Genomic DNA, 22,117 nt, shown 5'->3' on the forward strand with positions numbered 1-22,117 from the left:
TCTCAGTGGTTCTCAAGCTGGCTGCCCTTTAATCACCTTGGGAACGTGTTAGAAAATACCCATGCTTGGTTCCTTGGTTCCACGCTGAACCAAGGAAGTCAGAATCTCTGGGAAGTGGGGCACAGATACCAGTATCTTTTAGAAGCTTATCCACCAAGAGTGAGAAAGCACAGAGCTATGCGGATTATAAACCACTGTGCAGTTATCTAGTTACTCTGTGCTTAGTTACATTAATCCATTTCACAAGTGTTTGACACTTCTAGATTCTGGGGAGCCGGGGCAGTGAGAACCGGGCCTTTTTGCTTCTGCGTTGTTACCTCTTTAGGACTTGGGCTGCACCGAGAAGGAGATGTGATTTGGGTGGGCCAGTTTTTTTTTTAGCAGAGGCTGAAGAGGCCCTGTAGAGCTGACAGCTGAGGGATGTCTTCTGGCAATCACAGCAGCTGGGCAAAGAGCCCTTCGTTTCTGAAAGGGGCTCTGAGTGGGTAGCTTTAGAGGATCTGCCATAGTCCGCATCTTGATCTATTCCTTTGTGTAGGGAGGGTGTCCTTCCTGACTGTGATGGGCCTCTGTTCCTGGGGGAATAATTTAGCAGCATATTAATATGCTGCTGCAGAGGGTCTTGGGGCTACGACAGATTCTCATTTTCCCTCTTATGCCATACTTTGTACGGTAGCCTCGTTCTCAGCCTGAACCTCTGCTGGTCTTCGTGGCATGACTAAGACCTTCAGCCCCAAGAGGCCTGATTCCCTGGTGTCGCTATGTCCTTCTCAGGCCCGGATTGCTGCATGTGTCCATTTACCATCAAACTTGGGCGAGGGGGTACCAAGAGGGACCTGAGCGGATTACCTGAATGCCAGACATATTTCTTCTTATCCTCGTTATGTAACAGTAGCCCTACTGCCTTATGATGAGCAGGGTAGATTAGCCTGCCAAGATAGTGATTTCTTTTCTTGTTGGACGGTGCCTTGGCACAAGGAGACTCAGGTGCCTGGGTGTCAACCAGAGTTTACAGTTCAGTGGGGCCCCTTCTTTGTCTCCTAGGGAAAGTGTGCCCCTTTGGGGATCAGGACCCTTAAAACTGTGGAGCCAGAGTTTCAGGGATGGGAAGCACACATACCCCAAGTGAGCCACTGGAATTGATAAGTTTCCCAACACTGCCATAAAAATGACCACAAACTGGGTGGTTTAAAACAACAGAAATGTATTCTGTCATAGTTCTGGAGGCTAGACGTCTGAAACCAAGATGTTCACAGGCCATGTCCCCTTGGCAGGCTCTAAGGAAGTATCTTTTCTTACCCCTTCTGGCGTCTGGTGGTTACCGGCATTCCTTGGCTTGTGGCAGCATAATTACAGTCTCTGCCTCTGTCTTCACATGGCCTTCTTCCCTCTGTGTGTCTGTCTCTGTGTCTCTGTCCAAATCTCCCTTTTCTTAAAAGGACAACAGTCCTTGGATTCTGGCATACCCGAATCCAGTGTGACCTCATTTTAATTTGATTTCATCTGTAAGACCCTATATCAAAATTAGGTCACATTTGCAGCCACCGGGGGTTAGGACTTTGTCATATTTTTTTCAGGGATACAATTTAACCCTCCACAGATGCTAGCATGGCTATTTCTGCTTCTACCCTTGGTTCCTAGACCCGTGTATTCTACCTCTTTGGGACATGGCATCAGATAAAGGACTTTTCTTTAGTTATGTACTATGTCTTTAGTTATGTACTATGTCCTGGAATGTGGTGTCCCTTCCTTGTAAAGTGTTGTTAAGTACCTATTCCCTGAGTCTCTGGTGGTGATTTTCCTTAAACTAAATGGGACGTGCAGCGCTGGTTCCTTCTCCACAAGCACATTCTTGGGGCTGTTTGGTTTCTTCACCCCCTATGCAAAAAGTTGGCACCCAAAACTGTTACTCCTAACTTTTACCTCTTTAAAAGATGTCTTTCTATTCTCAGAGAATAATTAAAATCACCCAGAAACTTGAGCATTTTCTATTTTTTAAACAAAAGGGAATATTTTGTTATAAACATTGTCAGTTTCTAAGTTACCTTCATTCATGTGGTTTTTTTTTTCCTGCAGAATTCTTCTTAAGATCCTTTAAAAGATGAATCCTTTAGTTTTCCATTTGGGTTTTGCACAGTATTTATAAACAAAACATTAAATACCTTTTGAAAAGAGGAAGGAACAATTCCCAGAGTTGAGATTTCCTGAATGTTAAGAGTGGGTACATGAACCTGTGAACCCCCCTCTCTTTACAAAGCAGCACAGCCTTTTGCAATGTTGGTCACGGCAACATGGACAAAACTTGCCTTCCTCACAAACGTTGCAACCAGTTCTGAGGAATTCTGACCAATCGTGACCATTTCTGGAGATTTGTAACAGTGCGTATGTAGTGTCTTATTTAACCAATAAAGCACCGTTGTTGCACTATCAGAAGAGGGTGTTAGTTGATTGAAACTATTCTTAAAATTGTTCCTCAGAGATTTCTGATTAATCCCTTTCTTGAAAAAGCCATGAAATACATTTTGAGTGAGTGGAAGTGAGGCTCATTTTCAGTCTTAGAATAATTTAATCTTTAATTTCTGCTAACATTCATTATGTTTTCCTTTTTTACGGACTATACCTACATTTAATGGAATGTTTTGCTTCTAAATTCAAAAGTAGTAGAAGTAAAACAAGCAAACAAATTCGAGTTGTATTTTAAATACTGCTTTTAATTAAGTGCTTTTAAATAAATTAAATATTTATTCAGTCAAATATGTCAATACTATTTTTAAGAAATATTATATGGATGAGAATTAAAAGTAGACAAGAAAGTGCGAAAGAGGGGTCAAACTTTGAAGTTTGAACATTATTATATATTTAACTTTTTCTTTTTGCTGAGAATAGAAATTTAGTTGGGTAAAATGTCATTCCACTCTCTTTATTAAAAAAATAACTATAAATAACCAGACTATCCACCTAAAAAAGGGAATGTTCTCCTTCTTCTACTTTGCCATGCACAGTTTACTTTTTAAATATAAAACTCATCTTTTTTTTAGTTCATTTCCCTAAAACCCTATACATGAGCCAGAAAATATTGCTGAGACTCTTTGCAACACTGTTAAACTCTTTTCACATTTAAAAAAAAAATTACATAATTGTGAATCTTAACTGGTGTTAATTTGAAAATATCATTAAGAAATATAAGGAAAATTTGCTTTTCCTATTGTAACAAGCTTTTAGAGCAGGACTGGGCATTCTGGCCAATAGAAACTAGATACCAGGGGTTTTCTTGTTCCCTCCCACTCCCAACCCCCTGCCTCTATTTCCCCTGTTGCCCCTTCCTGGTGGTCGCCTTCTAGTCTTTCTGACCTTAAATCACAAATTCAAGTGTCCTTGCATGGACCCTACTCTTAGATCCCCAAACTTCCTGTTTGGCTAAGCACAGTCAAGCGTCACCTATATCTCCTGTGGAAATTGAAGTAGATCATGCTGGGGGGCATTGGGCACCTTGCCTTGTACAGAAAATACATTCCATAAATGATAAGAATAGTCATGGGCTGTCTTAATCCTATTATTTAATTTAATTATTTCTCAAGAACCATAGTTAGTAAGTGCTCTTATTTTCCATTTCACAAACGAGGAACCTGAGGATCTCAGATATTAATTAACATACCCAGGGTCACACTGAGTTACTAAGCAGTGAAAGTTATGCTTTTACTCCAGTGCAAGGGCTTTCATTATTAGCTTTACAACTCAGAAGAGGAATTCACATTGAAGTATGACTGCTGATATACTGAATCCTCCTGGAATATTGGCCTTTCGCAAATAACACTTGGTTAACTGAAGGGAATGTGGCATGTATTTAAGGATTGCTTTATCAGAAAGACTTCCTGTATTTCTTGTGTGTATTCAGGCCCAGAAGCTTGCTGAACCAGTTGTGAATATTCTAACGAAAGCAGAAATCATAAGGAATAAACAAATAATCCTTGAAAGAAGCCCACAAATTCGATTTTCTGTTCTAAAGCAAACGTAGGAAACTTTCTGTCTAATTTTCCACAAGTGCTTTGCTCAGTTATAAGCCAATAATGCCATTAAAAAAAATTAAATTTAGCAATACTCTAAAACTTTTGTCATTTCTTCAATGCTCTAGAAATCTGAATAGATAGAAAACACAACACAGCTAAAACTAATTAGCAGTGACTTTCCTGTTTTTGCCACCAAAATGGTGATGTTTTTATCAATTTGAGGAAACGTTATTAGTTTAGAGACTACTGCATTTAGCAATTTTGAAAGATTATTCTTTTATCCATTTTGAAATAGTCTGCTGAAAATCGAGGCTCATTAATAGTAATAATTTCAAGGGGAAATAATTTACATTTCCAAATTGGATCCATCACCATTCCTGCCATTCCTGGCAACCTCTCAAAAGGAAATCTTGTATTTCTAGATACTTTCCTATAATTCATTTCCTCTCCAAAAGGTTAACAATACCACTGCATAAAGTTTAAAGGAAAAAGAAACAACCAAAAATGTTAGTTATGAAAGAAATATATATTACTCAAAAGACATTTAAAATTAATGGGAAGTTATATATGTGTTTGTGCTTATTTATTTTTAACTAAAGTAACTGACCATTGGAGTCAAAGCAGTATTCTAAGATTTCTCTTTATCTATACGTCTTTTTTTGTTTGTCATTGTTGCTTTTATTTATTTATTTTTTAACATCTTCATTGGAGTATAATTGCTTTACATTGTCGTGTTATTTGCTGCTATATAACAAAGTGAATCAGCTATACATTATTATATCCTTATATCTCCTCCCTCTTGCGTCTCCCTCCCACCCTCCCTATCCCACCCCTCTAGATGGTCACAGAGCACTGAGCTGATCTCCCTGTGCTATTCGGCTGCTTCCCACTAGCTATCTGTTTTACATTTGGTAGTGTATATATGTCCATGCCACTCTCTCACTTCGTCCCAGCTTACCCTTCCCCCTCCCCGTGTCCTAGAGTCCAGTATACATGTACCACATCTTCTTTATCCATTCATCTGTCGATGGACACTTAGGTTGCTTCCATGTCCTCGCTATTGTAAATAGTGCTGCAGTGAACACTGTGGTACATGACTCTTTTGGGATTACGTTTTTTTCAGGGTATGTGCCCAGTAGTGGGATTGCTGAGTCATATGGTAGTTCTCTTTTTAGTTTTTTAAGGAACATCCATACTGTTCTCCATAATAGCTGTATCAATTTACATTCCCACCAAGAGTGCAAGAGGGTTCCCTTTCCTCCACACCCTCTCCAACATTTATTGTTTGTAGATTTTTTGATGATGGCCATTCTGACTGGTGTGAGGTGATACCTCACTGTAGTTTTGATTTGCATTTCTCTAATGATTAGTGATGTTGAGCATCTTTCATGTGTATGTTGGCAATCAGTATATCTTCTTTGGAGAAATGTCTGTTTAGGTCTTCTGCCCATTTTTGGATTGGGTTGTTTGTTTTTTTGATATTGAGCTGCATGAGCTGCTTCTTTATTTTGGAGATTAATCCCTTGTCAGTTGCTTCGTTTGCAAATATTTTCTCCCATTTTGAGGGTTGTCTTTTCATCTTATTTATGGTTTCCTTTGCTGTGCAAAAACTTTTAAGTTTCATTAGGTAGCATTTGTTTATTTTCTTTTTTATTTCCATTTCACTAGGAGGTGGCTCAAAAAGGATCTTGCTATGATTTATGGCATAGAGTGTTCGGCCTATGTTTTCCTCTGAGAGTTTTATAGTGTCTGGCGTTACATTTAGGTCTTTAATCCATTTTGAGTACATTTTTGTGTTAGGGAATGTTCTAATTTCATTCTTTTACATATAGCTGTCCACTTTTCCCAGCACCAGTTATTGAAGAGGCTGTCTTTTCTCCATTGTATGTACTTGCCTCTTTTATCAAAGGTAAGGTGACCATATGTGCCTGGGTTTATCTCTGGGCTTTCTATCCTGTTCCACTGATCTATATTTCTGTTTTTGTGCCAGTACCATACTGTCTTGATTACTGTAGCTTTGTAGTATAGTCTGAAGTCAGGGAGCCTGATTCCTCCAGCTCCGATTTTCTTTCTCAAGATTGCTTTGGCTATTTTGGGTCTTTTCTGTTTCCATACAAATTATGAAATATTTTGTTTTAGTTCTCTGAAAAATGCCATTGGTAGTTTGATAGGGATTGTATTGAATCTGTAGATTGCTTTGGGTAGTATAGTCATTTTTCACAATGTTGTTTCTTCCAATCCATGTACATGGTATATCTCTCCATCTATTTGTATCATCTTTAATTTCTTTCATCAGTATCTTATAGCTCTTTGCAGCCAGGTCTTTTGTCTGCTTAAGTAGTTTATTCCTAGGTATTTTATTCTTTTTGTTGCAGTGGTAAATGGGAGTGTTTCCTTAATTTCTCTTTCAGATGTTTCATCATTAGTGTATAGGAATGCTAGAGATTTCTATGCAATAATTTTGTATCCTGCTAGTTTACCACATTCATTGATTACCTCTAGTGGTTTTATGGTAGCATCTTTAGGATTCTCTATATATAGTATCACGTCATCTGCAAACAGTGACAATTTACTTCTTGTTTTCCGATTTGGACTCCTTTTATTTCTTTTTCATCTCTGGTTTCTGTGGCTAAAACTTCCAGAACTATGTGGAATAATAGTGGTGAGAGTGGGCAACCTTGTCTTGTTCCTGATCTTAGTGGAAATGGTTTCAGTTTTTCACCATTGAGAACGATGTTGGCTGTGGGTTTGTCATATATGGCCTTTATTATGTTGAGGTAAGTTCCCTCTATGCCTACTTTCTGGAGGGTTTTTATCATAAATGGGTGTTCAATTTTGTTAAAATCTTTCTCTGCATCTATTGAGATGATCATATGGTTTTTCTCCTTCAGTTTGTTAATATGGTGTATCACATTGATTTATTTGCATATACTGAAGAATCCTTGCATTCCTGGGATAAACCCCACTTGATCATGGTGTATGATGCTTTCAATGTGCTGTTGGGTTCTGTTTGCTAGTATTTTGTTGCAGATTTTTGCATCTATGTTCATCAGTGATATTGGCCTGCAGTTTTCTTTCTTTGTGACATCTTTGTCTGCTTTTGGTATCAGGGTGATGGTGGCCTTGTAGAATGAGTTTGGGAGTGTTCCTCCCTCTGCTATATTTTGGAAGAGTTTGAGAAGGTTAGGTGTTAGCTCTTCTCTACATGTTTGATAGAATTCACCTGTGAAGCCATCTGGTCCTGGGCTTTTGTTTGTTGGAAGATTTTTAATCACAGTTTCAATTTCAGTGCTTGTAATTGGCCTGTTTATATTTTCTGTTTCTTCCAGGTTCAGTCTCGGAAGCTTGTGCTTTTCTAAGAATTTGTCCATTTCTTCCATGTTGTCCATTTTATTGGCACAGAGTTGCTTGTAGTAATCTCTCATGATCCTTTGCATTTCTGCAGTGTCAGTTGTAACTTCTCCTTTTTCATTTCTAATTCTATTGATTTGAGTCTTCCCCCTTTTTTCTTGATGGCTCTGGCTAATAGTTTATCAATTTTGTTTATCTTCTCAAAGAACCAGCTTTTAGTTTTATTGATCTTTGCTATCGTTTCCTTCAATTATTTTTCATTTATTTCTGCTCTGATCTTTATTATTTCTTTTCTTCTGCTAACTTTGGGGTTTTTTGTTCTTCTTTCTCTAATTGCTTTAGGTGTAAGGTTAGGTTATTTATTTGAGATGTTTCTTGTTTCTTGAGGTAGGATTGTATTGCTATAAACTTCCCTCTTAGAACTGCTTTTGCTGCATCCCATAGGGTTTGGGCCTTCGTGTTTTCATTGTCATTTGTCTGTAGGTATTTTCTGATTTCTTCAGTCATCTCTTGGTTATTTAGTAGTGCATTGTTTAGCCTCCATGGGTTTGTACTTTGTACAGTTTTTTTTCCTGTAATTGATATCCAGTCTCATAGCATTGTGGTCGGAAAAGATACTTGATATGATTTCAGTTTTCTTAGATTTACCAAGGCTTGATTTGTGACCCAAGATATGATCTATCGTGGAGAATGTTCCATGAGCACTTGAGAAGAAAGTATATTCTGTTGTTTTTCGATGGAACGTCCTATAAATATCAATTAAGTCCATCTTGTTTAATGTGTCATTTAAAGCTTCTTTTTCCTTATTTATTTTCATTTTGGATGATGTGTCCATGGGTGAAAGTGGGGTGTTAAAGTCCCCTACTATGATTGTGTTACTTTGATTTCCCCTTTTGTGGCTGTTAGCATATGCCTTAAGTACTGGGGTGCTCCTATGTTGGGTGCATAAATATTTACAATTGTTACATCTTCTTCTTGGATTGATCCCTTGATCATTATGTAGTGTCCTTCTTTGTCTCTTGTAATAGTCTTTATTTTAAAGTCTGTTTTGTCTGATATGAGAATTGCTACTCCAGCTTTCTTCTGATTTCCATTGGCATGGAATATCTTTTTCCATCCCCTCACTGTCAGTCTGTATATACGGGTCTTGTTTTTGTATCCATTCAGCCAGTCTGTGTCTTTTGGTTGGAGCATTTAATCTATTTACAGTTAAGGTAATTATTGATATGCATGTTTCTATTACCTTTTTCTTCATTGTTTTGGGTTTGTTATTGCAGGTCTTTTCCTTCTCTTGGGTTTCCTGACTAGAGAAGTTCCTTTAAAATTTGTTGTAAAGCCAGTTTGGTGGTGCTGAATTCTCTTAGCTTTTGCTTGTCTGTAAAGATTTTAATTTCTCTGTCAAATCTGAATGAGATCCTTGCTGGGTAGAGTAACCTTGGTTGTAGGTTTTTCCCTTTCATCACTTTAAATATGTCCTGCCACTCCCTTTTGGCTTGCAGAGTTTCTGCTGAAAGATCAGCTGTTAACCTTATAGGGATTCCCTTGTATATTATTTGTTGTTTTCCCCTTGCTGCTTTTAATATTTTTTCTTTATATTTAATTTTTGATTGTTTGATTAATATGTGTCTTGGCATGTTTCTCCTTGGATTTATCCTGTACGGAACTCTCTGTGCTTCCTGGACTTGATTGACAATTTTTTTTCCCATATTAGGGAAGTTTTCAACTATAATCTCTTGAAATATTTTCTCAGTCCCTCTTCTTCTGGGGCTCCTATAATTCAAATGTTGGTGCATTTAATATTGTCCCAGAGGTCTCTGAGACTGTCCTCAATTGTTTTCATTCTTTTTTCTTTATTCTGCTCTGTGTTAATTATTTCCACTATTTTATCTTCCAGGTCACTTATCCATTTTTCTGCCTCAGTTATTCTGTTATTGATACCTTCTAGAGAATTTTTAATTTCATTTGTTGTGTTGTGTATCATTGTTTGTTTGCTCTTTAGTTCTTCTAGGTCCTTGTTGAACGTTTCTTGTATTTTCTGCATTCTATTTCCAAGATTTTGGATCATTTTCTTATCATTACTCTTAATTCTTTTTCAGGTAGACTGTCTATTTCCTCTTCATTTGTTTGGTCTGGTGGGTTTTTTTACCTTGATCCTTCATCTGCTGCATATTTCTCTGTCTTCTCATTTTGCCAACTTACTGTATTTGGGGTCTCCTTTTTGCAGACTGCAGGTTCATACTTCTGGTTTTTTTGGTGTCTGCCCACCATGGGTAAAGTTGGTTCAATGGGTTGTGTGGGCTTCCTGGTACCTGTGTTCTAGTGGATAAGGCTGTATCTTGTCTTTCTGGTGGGTAGGACCGCATCCAGTGAAGTGTTTTGGGGTGTCTGTGACCTTATGGTGATTGTAGGCAGCCTCTCTTCTATGGGTGAGGTTGTGTTCCTGTCTTGCTAGTTGTTTGGCATGGGATGTCCAGCACTTGAGCTTGTTGGTCATTGAGTGGAGCTGGGCCTTAGTGTTGAGACAGAGTTCTCTGGGCAAGTTCTCGCTGATTGATATTACATGGGGCCGGAAGTTCTCTGGTGGACCAATGTTCTGAACTCGGCTCTCCCACCTCAGAGGCTCAGGCCTGACACCCAGGCAGAGCACCAAGATCCTGTCAGCTACAAAGCTCAGAAGAAAAGGGAGAAAAAAAAGAAAGAAAGGAAAAAAATTAATAAAATAAAGTTATTAAAATAAAATTTTTTTTAAATTATGAAAATAAAAAGTAATAAAAAATAGAAAGTAAAAATAAAAAAGGAGAGCAACCAAACCAATAAACAAATCAACCAATGATAACAAGCATTAAAAACTAAACTAAAATAAACATATAAATCAGAAAGTAGTCACGTACAGCAAACTCCCAGTCTACAGGTGCTCCCAAAGTCCACCGCCTCAATTTTTGGATAATTCATCATCGTCGTTCAGGTATTCCACAGATGCAGGGTACCTCAAGTTGACTGTGGGGATTTAATCCGCTGCTCCTGAGCTTGCGCAGAGAAATTTCCCTTTCTCTTCTTTGTTCGCACAGCTCCTGGGGTTCAGCCTTGGATTTGGGTTCGCCTCTGCACGTAGGTCGCTTGAGGGCATCTGTTCTTCGCCCAGACAGGACAGGGTTAGAGGAGCAGCTGTTTAGGGGGCTCTGGCTGTCTCAGGCTGGGGGGACAGAGGGGTATGGAATGAGGGGCAAGCCTGTGGCAGCAGAGGCCAGCTTGACATTGCACCAGCCTGAGGCACCATGTGTTCTCCCGGGGAAGTTGTCCCTGGATCACAGGACCCTGGCAGTGGCGGGCTGCACAGGCTCCCGGGGGGGGAGGTGTGGAGAGTGACCTGTGCTCGCACACAGGCTTCTTGGTGGCGGCAGCAGCAGCCTTAGCGTCTCATGCCCGCCTCTGGGGTCTGTGCTGATAGCCGTGGCTCACACCCATCTCTGGAGCTCATTTAGACGGTGCTCTGAATCTCCTCTCCTTGCGCACCCCAAAACAATGGTCTCTTGCCTCTTAGACAGTTCAAGACTTTTTCCCAGACTCCCTCCCGGCTAGCTGTGGTGCACTAGCCCCCTTCAGGCTGTGTTCACGCAGCCAACCCCAGCCCTCTCCCTGTGATCCGACCTCCGAAGCCTGAGCCTCAGCTCCCAGCCCCGCCTGCCCCGGCAGGTGAGCAGACAAGCCTCTTGGGCTGGTGAGTGCTGGTCGGCACCGATCCTCTGTGCGGGAATCTCTCCGCTTTGCCCTGTGCGCCGCTGTTGCTGCGTTCTCCGTGGCTCCGAAGCTTCCCCCCCCCCCGCGCCACCCGCAGTCTCGTCTCCGCCCGCGAAGGGACTTCCTAGTGTGTCAAAGCTTTTCCTCCTTCACAGCTCCCTCCCAGAGGTGCAGGTCCCATCCCTATTCTTTTGTCTCTGTTTTTTCTTTTTTCTTTCACCCTTCGCAGGTGCGTGGGGAGTTTGTTGCCTTTTGGGAAGTCTGAGGTCTTCTGCCAGCGTTCCGTAGGTGTTCTGTAGGAGTTGTTCCACATATAGACATATTTCTGATGTATTTGTGGAGAGGTAGGCGATCTCCACGACTTACTCCTCCGCCATCTTGAAGGTCCTCCTCCTTTATCTATACTTCTTATTTCATAATCTAATTGCCACTGCAAGAGAATATGAATATGCATGGAGAGTGACAAATTCAATTTTTTTACTGTTATATATGTTAATACATATTTCTGCCTCTCATTCATGTCCATATATATGTATATGTATGTTGCATTTATATATGTGTATATATATATTTGTGTGTTTATATATATATAAATAATATATATGAAGTTTGAGTTTAGCTTCGCAAAGAACATATACAAAATTTTTAAAAGAATAGAAGACAGTGTAAGTTAGAAATTACCTTTACCTACTTAACAGAGATAATTACCAAGTGTTTGATATTTATTTTGAGCAGAAAAATGATTTTTATTTATATTTAGACTGGTTAAAGCTTGTTTCTTGCATATGTGGTCATATTTGGTGGTATTTAATACATTTACTAATAATAAGATTACACTAACTGTGGAGAAATTGTGTTATAAAATCACGTGAAAAGTACATTTACTTGTTTTCACAGCACTGGAGAGCATGGAAGGATATTATTATAGAGACAATGTTTTGGTGGAAGAATTTCAAGCCCAAATAAATGCAGCCTCCCTGGAAAAGGTCAAACAGTACAATCAGAAGCTCAGGTATGTCATTGTTCAATTAACAGAAGAGTTTCCAGTTTGTTTTTGTTTTTGAGTTTCCAGTTTTAACAAGAGCAGATGAATAAAGCTTTTGATGTTATTCATTGTGTTAGATGATTGATGATGATATTTCTTTGGATATAAAGTTCTCTTATTTAGGGTTTAATGTTTCAGATATTCTAAGGGGTACACTTTTTGCAAATAAAGTAGAAAAGAATTTTAAACTTTTCATGCTGTTGTCTTAATTTCTGAGAAGATCAAGAGAGTAATTATTTCGTAGACCATTTCCAAGGAAAAACAGCATTGCTTTATGGTGCTGTCTCCTAGGCGGTTCAGTGGATTAAAGGAAAAATAGGTTCCTTTATGTACCATTAAACAGCTGGTACCCTGACACCAAGAGATGAATATGTTTAACATGGAAAATATGATAAAAAAGGCACTACTTGATATTGGAAAAAGTATCTACTTTCAGATAATATTGCATTTTATTGTTTTTTCCTCTAAAAATAATCTTGCTGGTATTATGATCAATGGCAGGGAAAAATTAACCACAGTAAATGAAAGGGAAATGTATTATAATTTAGAAGCTTCAATTTTTAACCAATTATTAGCATATATAGTTCCCTTTTATAAGTTACTGTGTTAACAGGTCACCTTTTAAAATTACTAACCGATTATGGCTTTTATTTTTAAAAGAAAAATACATTTGTTCTACCGTAGGCCTTAGTAACTCAAAAATACTGTTGTGATTTTTTTTTTTTTTGGTTTTGTCTACGATATGGCTAGACCGTGAAGATAAATTAACTCCTAAAATTCCTGGTGTGTGGAGGTGTTGGTTCTTGTGATTACCACTAGGTTGGCTTTTTTTCACTTTGAATGCATTACCCCCTTACCCTTGCCTCACACAAACCTGTCCCTTTTCCTAGGTTCTTTATTTCATACCATCATTTTGTCATCTTCTCAAGTTCTCAGCCTCAAACCCCCAATATGTTTGATTTCTCATTTTCTTTTGCTCTTAAAATGTAGTTGGAGATCCTGATGATTCTGACTAAAATATCTCTTAGACTGCCCTAGTTCTGTTACCTTGTCTAGATCACTATTTCTCAAAGACATATAATGGACTGACCCCTTTCACAGAAAAAAAAAAAACTGAAAATTGAATTCTTCAGTACTGTGTCTCCTAAGAAATACTGACTTAAGAAGATCAGTCACATCTTGTGAACATCTCTCATTTGAGTACCGTTAGCACAAAAGAAAAGTTTTGCCTTCATAACTGATAAAATATATTCTTAGGTTATCTTTCAAATAAGGATACAAAATGAAAGCATTTCTATAGAACATGTGGGCCCTGAGAATACATCCCCAGAGTTCAGTTTGAGAAAATGGGTCTGGACCATTGCCGTAGCATTCTAAACAATCTCCCGTCTCTAAGAACCAGTGTTGTTCTAATCTACTTAGGATTTTGCTTCCAGATAATAATTGTAAACCATGTGTCTTACCACGTCACTCTTCTGCTCAAAGCATTTAGTGATTTCTTATTTCCGCCAAAAGGGGTCACTAGCTCCTTGGCCTGGCAGTCAAGGTCTTTTATGACTTGGTCTAAGACCTCCTTCCTCTTCCTGTGTGCAAGCCAGGCCGCACTCTCCTCGTTTCTAACCATACCCTCGACTGTCCTTCCCTGACTTTCCACACTTCACTTAGCATCTGCTTCCTGTCTCCAAATGTCTATAAAGCTACTATTTATATGAGTCAATGTCCAACTCTAAGATAGTGTCCTTCATAAAATATTTTTCTTCTATTAGTGGGTTGGGATGAGGCCCTGGCATCCAATTTTTTAGAAGTCCCCTAGGAGATTCTAATGTGTTGCTAGAATTGAAAAACAGTTCCCTAGATCCTCACACCAGCAGCATCAGTATCACCTGCAAACTTGTTAGAAACATCTCCTGGGTGGGCCCAGCAGTGTGTGTTGGGACAAGCCTCCAGGTGATTTTCATCAACTCACACTCAAATTTCAGAGTCACTGCCTGAGGCTAAATGAATGTCAGATTTCCCTTCCAGTCTTCCATTTTAATACTTTATTTTACTTTATGGCTGTTGTAGAATTCAGTTCTTCTTCCTGATGATACAGTTACTGTGTACAGATTCCTTATCTTCTTTATTCTGTTGTTAGCTCTTTTGAGATGAGGGTTAAGTTTATCTTACTGTTTCCCATTGTGTTTATCAAAGTATTTTGCATAGGAAGCTCTCCATGAGTATATGTTTAGTTGCATTAAATTATCTAGCTATAACTAACAGAGAGAAGCGGGGGACGTGGCATAGCTTTCGCATGCCTGTGGATCTTTTTTTTAAACAGAAATATATGCTCATATATAGCAGATACATGAAAAGATGTTTAAGATTCTTTGTTAAGAAAAACAGCCTGTGTGCATTAATTGCATGCTATCCTCTTCACATAAGAAAACATTTTAATGTATCTTTCCTGAAGAAAGCAGTTTTAAAAGTACAGACTCCTCGGTACAAATTGTGTGCCGTTGTCAGCAATTATATATCCTTCTTGCTGCATATTAGATTTCCTTTGCACAGGAACACAATTATCTTCCTCTTTACTCCCAGTAATGCCTTCTCTTCCTGCTGATTTCTTGAATGAAGGTATTAATTTCTCCCTTAATTTTTCCTGTTACTTGTAACCACAAAGACTCAGAGATTGCTTTTGAACAATCTGTTCTTGGTCTTCCGAGCCAAAGGCTGACATTGACCATTTCTTTAAAGGAGCTCTTAATGTCCGCCTTAAAAAAAAAATAGCCCTCAGGTGTCGCTAGTTCCACACAGCCACAGAGCCTTTCTAACACTTTCACTGAAAACCCTTTCATTCTGGATGGTACTTTACTAATTAGACATCAGAAAAGGCCTTACAACAAGCAAACATAAGGAAATAAGAAATCACTAAATGCTTTGAGCGGAGGAGTGACATGGTAAGACACATGGTTTAAAATTATTATCTGGAAGCAAACATACAAAGGCCTTACGACAAACAAACATAAATAGGCTAATATTTTATTGGAAAGCATTGTTTAGATTACAAGTTTCAGAAACCAAACTCAAACTGGCATAAACAAAATAACGGATTGGCTTATTTAACAGGTATATCCAGGGGATATGGCTGCTTCAGCTGGATCCAGGGCTGTGGGTCTTCAAGATACTCTTTCTTTCTCTGTCTCTTCTTGGTACTCCTTTCCTCTGTGTGGGCTTCATTTTCAGGCGGACTTGTTTCACATTTGGGTAAAGATGGTCACTACAGACCAGCGTTGCATTCAAAGAAGAAGAGAAGGTGCCCCCTCCATCCCTCCCACCCCCAACAACTAAAGGTTCCAGCAAAGGACCTGGTCTCATTAGCCAGAACTGAGTCATGTGCCTGTTCCTAGGTGGGCTTAGCATCGCAGAAGAACAGGGGGCTGTCACAGAAAGCACAGGGTTGGGGCTTCCCTGGTGGCGCAGTGGTTGAGAGTCCGCCTGCCGATGCAGGGGACAAGGGTTCGTGCCCCAATCCGGGGGGATCCCACATGCCACGAGCCCGTGAGCGCGTCCAGAGCCTGTGCTCCGCAACGGGAGAGGCCACGGTAGTGAGAGGCCCGCGTACCGAAAAAAAAAAAAAAAAAAAAGCACAGGGTAAGAGTACCAGACAAGCCGAAACAATGGATTCCACTTCAGTTACAGAGGTTTCTTCAGAACAGCAAAGAATAGGTGGAAATAATTTGCTACTTAAAAGAAAATATAATGTAGCCATAATACCTACCAATTTTTAAGAACATGTTAGAAGTCAGTAACAATACTAGGTAAGTTATATGGATTATTTAATAAGCCAGTGAGTTCCATATTATCATTTCCATTTTAAAGAGAAGTTACACAAGTTTACCCAGATAAGAAATGGTGAAACCAGGATTTAAATCAAAGACGTTTTTCTCTTTAAAGTCCATAATTTTTGTACTGTCTTAGGCCATCTCAGTGAATGGAGTGAACATTATACACTACAAACCAATTTTCTGTTACGAAGGTGTGGTGTCAGATATTATCAAATGCCTCCAATTGCTCTGATTCTGTACCATTTCTTCACTGAATGTTCATGAGGTTTCCATTCTTGTGAGAATGGGCAAGACAAAAAAATGAGCAAATAAATCCATAAACAACGTATTGCAGATAGTGAAAAGTGCAATGAAGAAAATCTAAAACTGGTTTCTATGGTAGGAGGTTGGTCATTTAGAGCAGGTGGTTAGGAAGGACTTAAATATTAGGTGGTATTTCTTTTTCTTTTTTCTTTTCTTTTTTTTTTTTTGGTCATGTAGTGTGGCATGCAGGATCTTAGTTCCCCAACCAGGGATGGAACCCATGCCCCCTGCACTGGAAGCGAGGAGTCTTAACCACTGGACCACCAGGGAAGTCCCTTAGGTGGTATTTGAAAGGAACCTGAATCACAGCAAGATGGCCTTGTCAGAGTATGGGGGAAGATCTTTCCCAAAGCAGAGAATTGACGCATACAGGTCATGGCAATAGCTTATCATGTGTGAGGAAGACAAAGGTGGCCAGGGCGATCCTAGCACATTGAGAAGGATGATAGGTGTTGAGAGAAATGTGTAGGGGTCTGATTATGTAGGGCTGTAGGCCATTGTGGAGGTTCGGATTTTATTGTAAGGAAAGAAGCCATTGGAATGGATTTTATTGAATTCCTGCTGTCCAATTATATCTCATGCATCTGTTGCAAATAAAATTCAACTGGTTGAAGTCTTCAGAAAGCAGTAGTGAAGGATGCTGAGGCCAGCTGGCTCTTCTGAGAGTTTCTCCTCCAGTCTCCAGGGGAATTCAGATGAGGTTGTGCACCTGGGGACTCTTTGCCACCTGCCTCAGAGCCCTGACACTGGTTGCCTGCAGACACCCTGGGTTAGTTGTTACCCCAGTGAACAGGATCGAGCCAGCAGAAATGTCTTACAGCTGTTTCTAAAATATATCCTCCTGTGCCAAGTCAGGTAAAGTTCTTGATAGATTTCCTTCAGACTCTTAAGAAGCCCAGCGTGTAAATGTCTAACTCAGAAATTCTAACCAAGGAATTCTGGAGGAGGGGCATTCTTATTCCCTACCTTCACCATCCTCATGCTATTTTATTCTCTCTTTTCTAACTGAGGCTTTCCTTTGTATTTCCTCTGCCCATGAGCCATCATCCCCATTAGCCTCATTTTTTCCTACCTTACGTAAATGTAATTTATCATTACCAAACCCTTTCATTTTACTGTATCCTATTTATTGGCAGAAGGCATCACTGCATAGTGACTAATGAGATAAATGTAAATGTGAATAATATTCCTCATACTAAAGTACTCCTTTCAGTTCGAGGGGTCTAGCTTAGCTTTTTTCAAATATTATTTTCAGTATAAAGTCAACGTTAAAATAAAAAGAAAAATCAAAAGGAAACAAGTTGTATAATTAGTTACTGAGACTATTATTTTGGTAAAGCTTCACACTGAATTTTTTTTTAATAGATCTATTTATATATTTAGTTTTGGCTGTGTTGGGTCTTCGTTTCTGTGTGTGGGCTTTCTCTAGTTGTGGCGAGTGGGGGCCACTCTTCATTGCGGTGTGCGAGCCTGTCACTGTCGCAGCCTCTCTTGTTGTGGAGCACAAGCTCCAGACGCGCAGGCTCAGTACTTGTGGCTCACGGGCCTAGTTGCTCCGCGGCATGTGGGATCTTCCCAGACCAGGGCTCGAACCCGTGTCCCCTGCATCGGCAGGCAGATTCTCAACCACTGCGCCACCAGGGAAGCCCATACTGAATTTTTTAGGGCTTATGATTTGGGATATCTAAATGTACATTCATCATCTTTACAGAAAGCAGACAAATAAATTATTCAAAGCATATATTCCCTTAAGGTGTGCCTTTTTTGATAAAGAATGGCACATTTTCTTTAAAGAAAGTTTCAAAAAGCCAAAATATATTTTATGTAACAAATAGAAAGAAGATAGACATTTTATTTATGTTAACAAGAAATGCTACACAAATATCAATCTCAGAGTCATATATTTGAACCATTTTTTCACCTGAGAATTGTCTGGCCAGAAATATGTATGTGTTTTGGCCATTCCCATGATAGCACCTCTGTGAAATGTGTCACTTCTCTCTACCTCTGGAGGGAAAAAAAGTGAGTATGTTCTCCTGGCATGAGACAGATATGAAGGATGGCATGGACTTACTACCATTTCATGTCTTTACAACTATCAACCAGCATAAGAAAGTCAAGAAGAGCAGGACATCAGCCTTTCAATCCAATCTGCAGTCCTAGGCACGTTCCCAAGCAAAACTTGGGTCCCCTTGCCTAATCCAAAGTAAAGCCAATCCACTGACACTGGGTTGTGGTCAAGGAGAATCAAGGAGAGTTCAGCATTTTATGCAGGCACCAAGCAAGGAGTCCAGGCAGCTAATGCTCAAAAGGCCCCAACTCCCCGATGGCTTTTCACAGACAGGTTTTTTAAAGGTAGGGTGAGGGAGAGGCTTGCAGGGTATGTGATCAGTTCATGGACATTCTTCTGATTGGTTGGTGGTGAGGTAATTGGGAGTCGACATCATCAACCTTCTGGTTCCAACCTGTCTGGGGTCTAGTGCTTGTGCTTGTGGTCAGCATACAGTGAAGTTCTTCCACCTGGTGGGGGTTTCCGTATCTGCAAAACAGCTTAAGGGTATGGTTCAGAGTATTCTCTGTAGCTCTTGAGGAGGAGCTAAAGACACTTGACTTTATTTAATGGCTAAACAATTTTTATTTTGTCTTGCTTGGCTGTTTTCCTTTGTTTCTGCATTTTCTCACTTCTCTGATTAAATTTATTCTTTGGAACTTGGGGAGGGCCTTGGAGGCCTTTTCTACAAGCAAGAGGCAGATGGAGGACATGGTTGGGGGCAGGAGTCTGTCCCCCAAAGGCCCTATAGAGCCCTGCTCTGTTACAGGCACATCCTCCATCCCATCTCTTTCTTCCATCAGAGTCTTCAATTCATGACACACTTTCCCATTCCTTGTTTTGATAGCAAACAATATACTCACGTTTGAAACAGAAAATTTTGCTTCTGTTGACGAGGAGCTGTGGAAACTACCTTAAATCAACAAGAGTAAGAACTTAGTAAAATCTGAGAGAGAGCAAGAGAGACAGAGAGAAGATCAATTAAAATACAGATAATGCCTTTGTCCTTCAATTGTTTCTCTTTATAAAAGTACAGATTTTAGAGTTATTCTTTTTTAATTAATTGGAAACACTCCAGATGCATAGTTATCTCCTCTAGAGCAGTTTTATATTTGCTTTCCATCCTATCTTTCAGCCGAATTCCATTTTTTATACCTTAAGATACAACCACATTTCTGTTTCTCGAAGACTAGCTGTAAACTAAATATGTATATTCAATTTATTTCTGCTTTCAGATTAGGAGTATGGAGTTTTCAGAGTTGTACACTTTTTTTTTTAACGTGGGAAGTGATCCTTCAGTAGAAGGAGAAAACAACTAAATCTACAAAGAATTTGAATTTGTTTACAATGCTTAAAAGTGTACTAGGCTTCTTTCCTATATCTGACATATATAAAGGATCTATATTTACAAAATAGAATTATACTTAAGTGTCATATTCTTGCACAATATAAAATTAAAGGAATTGCTGGATACTTGTATTTGACAAACCCTTCACCCCCACCAAGTATCAGGGACATGAATGAATTATTTGAGGAAGTGACTCTTCCTCTGAAAGAGAAGTTGGGGTTACAGTGTTTAAGGGAGAGGGGATGGGAGATAAAGTTGGGGGGAAGTGGGTATTTTCCAGCAGAGAGAATAGTGTGTATGAAAATCCTAAAGTGGGGAGGAGAAAGATGAAGTGTTCCAGAGGCTGGAATTCAGGAGAAAGAGGGGCATGAAACAAATGTAGGAACAGAATCAGTATACCCTCATTTACCATCAGCTCTTCCTCAGCTTCTTTCAACCCAGTTCATTCAGGACACACTCCAGCCCTATTTCCTTGTGCAGAAAGAGTATAATTATTTAGGACCCATGTCAAAATTGTCTTCCTGTAGGAAGCCTTCAGGTATAGCCTCATCTGGAATTACCTGGGTTTCTTCCTTAAAACTCTTTGAAAGCCTCTTTGTTTTCATTTGTTTGATTTTGACTTGTGGGCTGTTTACCTGCCTACGTATATATGAGGGCAGCCAGGTCCTAGTTCCCCACTGTGTTTGGTACATAGTAAGTACCGTAAAGATAGTTGAATTGAATTGGAAATCAGATTAATTGCAATGTATTGGTCTTCTTTGGGTGGGGTATTTTATTGAATTTATTCCAGTATCCAGTTTGCTTCATTTTCTATTCAGAAAATTCTGGGCCATTTGAAGGGTACAGATGCTGACTCTGTTGGAGACCTCTCCTGAGAAAATTCACCAGCGTAGCCAAGGTTCATACATTTCACATGAGACAAGATCAGACAAAGCTGAAATTATAGTGGCACTTTTGAGAGCAACATATCTCTTCCTTATTTGAAAAGTGCTATAATTCCATTAAACGTTGCCACCATTACTTTCTGAAAATATGATATAGTTGCCTATGTGTTTATGCATATAATCTCATTTAATTATCTGAACTGTACTTATTTCTGTCTGAATTCAAACTAATTCGTTTGCCCTTGAGAAGTTGTAATTATGTCTAATATTTATTTTACTTTTACATTAAAGGAATTTTTAATTCAATTTTTAAGATAAGGGCAACAAAAGAGATTAGAATGACTTAACTCTGAGTTTTCACATTTTTGCGATAAGTCCACTGTGATGATGTTTATCAAGGATGAATAGATTTTCTGGCTGACAAATAGAAGCAAGTCAAATCGTCTTCAATAAGAAACATTTGAAGAGAATTATCTCTCTGCAAGCTAAGGAAAGCTATTGTTTTCACCAAAGCAAAGGGAAGATCAAAGTACCTTGTGTTCCGAATTTCCCAAAGGATAAATTAGAGCTGGAAGTATCAAAGAGAAAATAAGCACACTCTGAAGAATCAGTTAGAGAAATACACTCTGTGAGGAAAAATGGTCCGTGCTTATGGAAGCAAGACTGATTCTTATTTTTAACTCTGCTGACTTTTCTAGCTGATCATGAGGACAGTCAGTCTTTAAAAAATATATTCAGAGCATCCTAGTCAAGCTCTTTTAGTGAATATTTTTCCTGTTGCTTTTGTTCGGTTCCTTTTTGCTGACATTTCAAACTTCTTTGTTTTGGCGGATGGACCATGGAAAGTGAGTGAATCACAAATTATCCTTTCAAAACTTCACCCCTTCACCAGTCAGGAAATTTAGCCTGGGCCCAGAGCTTTTGAGAGAAAAGACATAATTGTAACTTAGAAGAAATTAATATGGATTTATTGAAAATCGTAATTTATGTGAAGAGTAAGAGCCTTATGTTTGTAAATGAGCTGTCTAGTTACATAGACCACCCGACTTCAACGGAGGGCAAAGTTCTATCTTACATAGGTTCAAGTTTGTGAAGTTCTGTCGGTCGTTCAGGAAGAAAATCAAACACATCTTTGCTTGGCTTCTGGTAATTTCAGCCACAAGGACTTCAGTTTCCATTGCTTTAACCAATTCCTTCCCGTCTTTCTTGATACACCTCAAAATCCATCCTCCCTGAGAGGTCTTCCCACCTCCCTAAGGCTAGTCTTTTTTCCTTATTTTCCCTTTTTAGACATCTGTTATAACATTTACCACATTATGCTTTATATTCTTTTTATATGTATCTGTTTCTCCTTTTCACCTTGTCTTTCTCTTTTTGGTTTACCCACTGCTGATAAGGTAGCTGTTAATAGGTGATTAATGAATGCTTGTATGTAGATGATTTGGGGCAAACCAGAACACAGCACATCAACAGTGGTGGGGTCCTGACTGACCTCATGATGATTTTCAACAGAATGTCTGGTGAATGGTGTGGGCTCTGATGTCAGTATTGAATGGGTTTGGAAATA

The 22,117-nt window shown here is 39.1% G+C and overlaps 1 protein-coding gene across 1 annotated transcript in view; it reads left to right on the forward strand.

The window, feature by feature from the left end:
* Positions 1-22,117, forward strand: part of PREX2 (phosphatidylinositol-3,4,5-trisphosphate dependent Rac exchange factor 2) — a 285,362-nt gene that overhangs the window by 200,260 nt on the left and 62,985 nt on the right. Inside the window, exon 35 of the mRNA XM_060127864.1 lies at positions 11,994-12,108. Within this exon, the coding sequence (XP_059983847.1) occupies positions 11,994-12,108 (115 nt within the window). The remainder of the gene's footprint in view (positions 1-11,993; positions 12,109-22,117) is intronic.

The sequence above is a fragment of the Lagenorhynchus albirostris genome, chromosome 17 (genome assembly GCF_949774975.1).
Source record: "Lagenorhynchus albirostris chromosome 17, mLagAlb1.1, whole genome shotgun sequence".
Lineage (NCBI taxonomy): Eukaryota > Metazoa > Chordata > Mammalia > Artiodactyla > Delphinidae > Lagenorhynchus > Lagenorhynchus albirostris.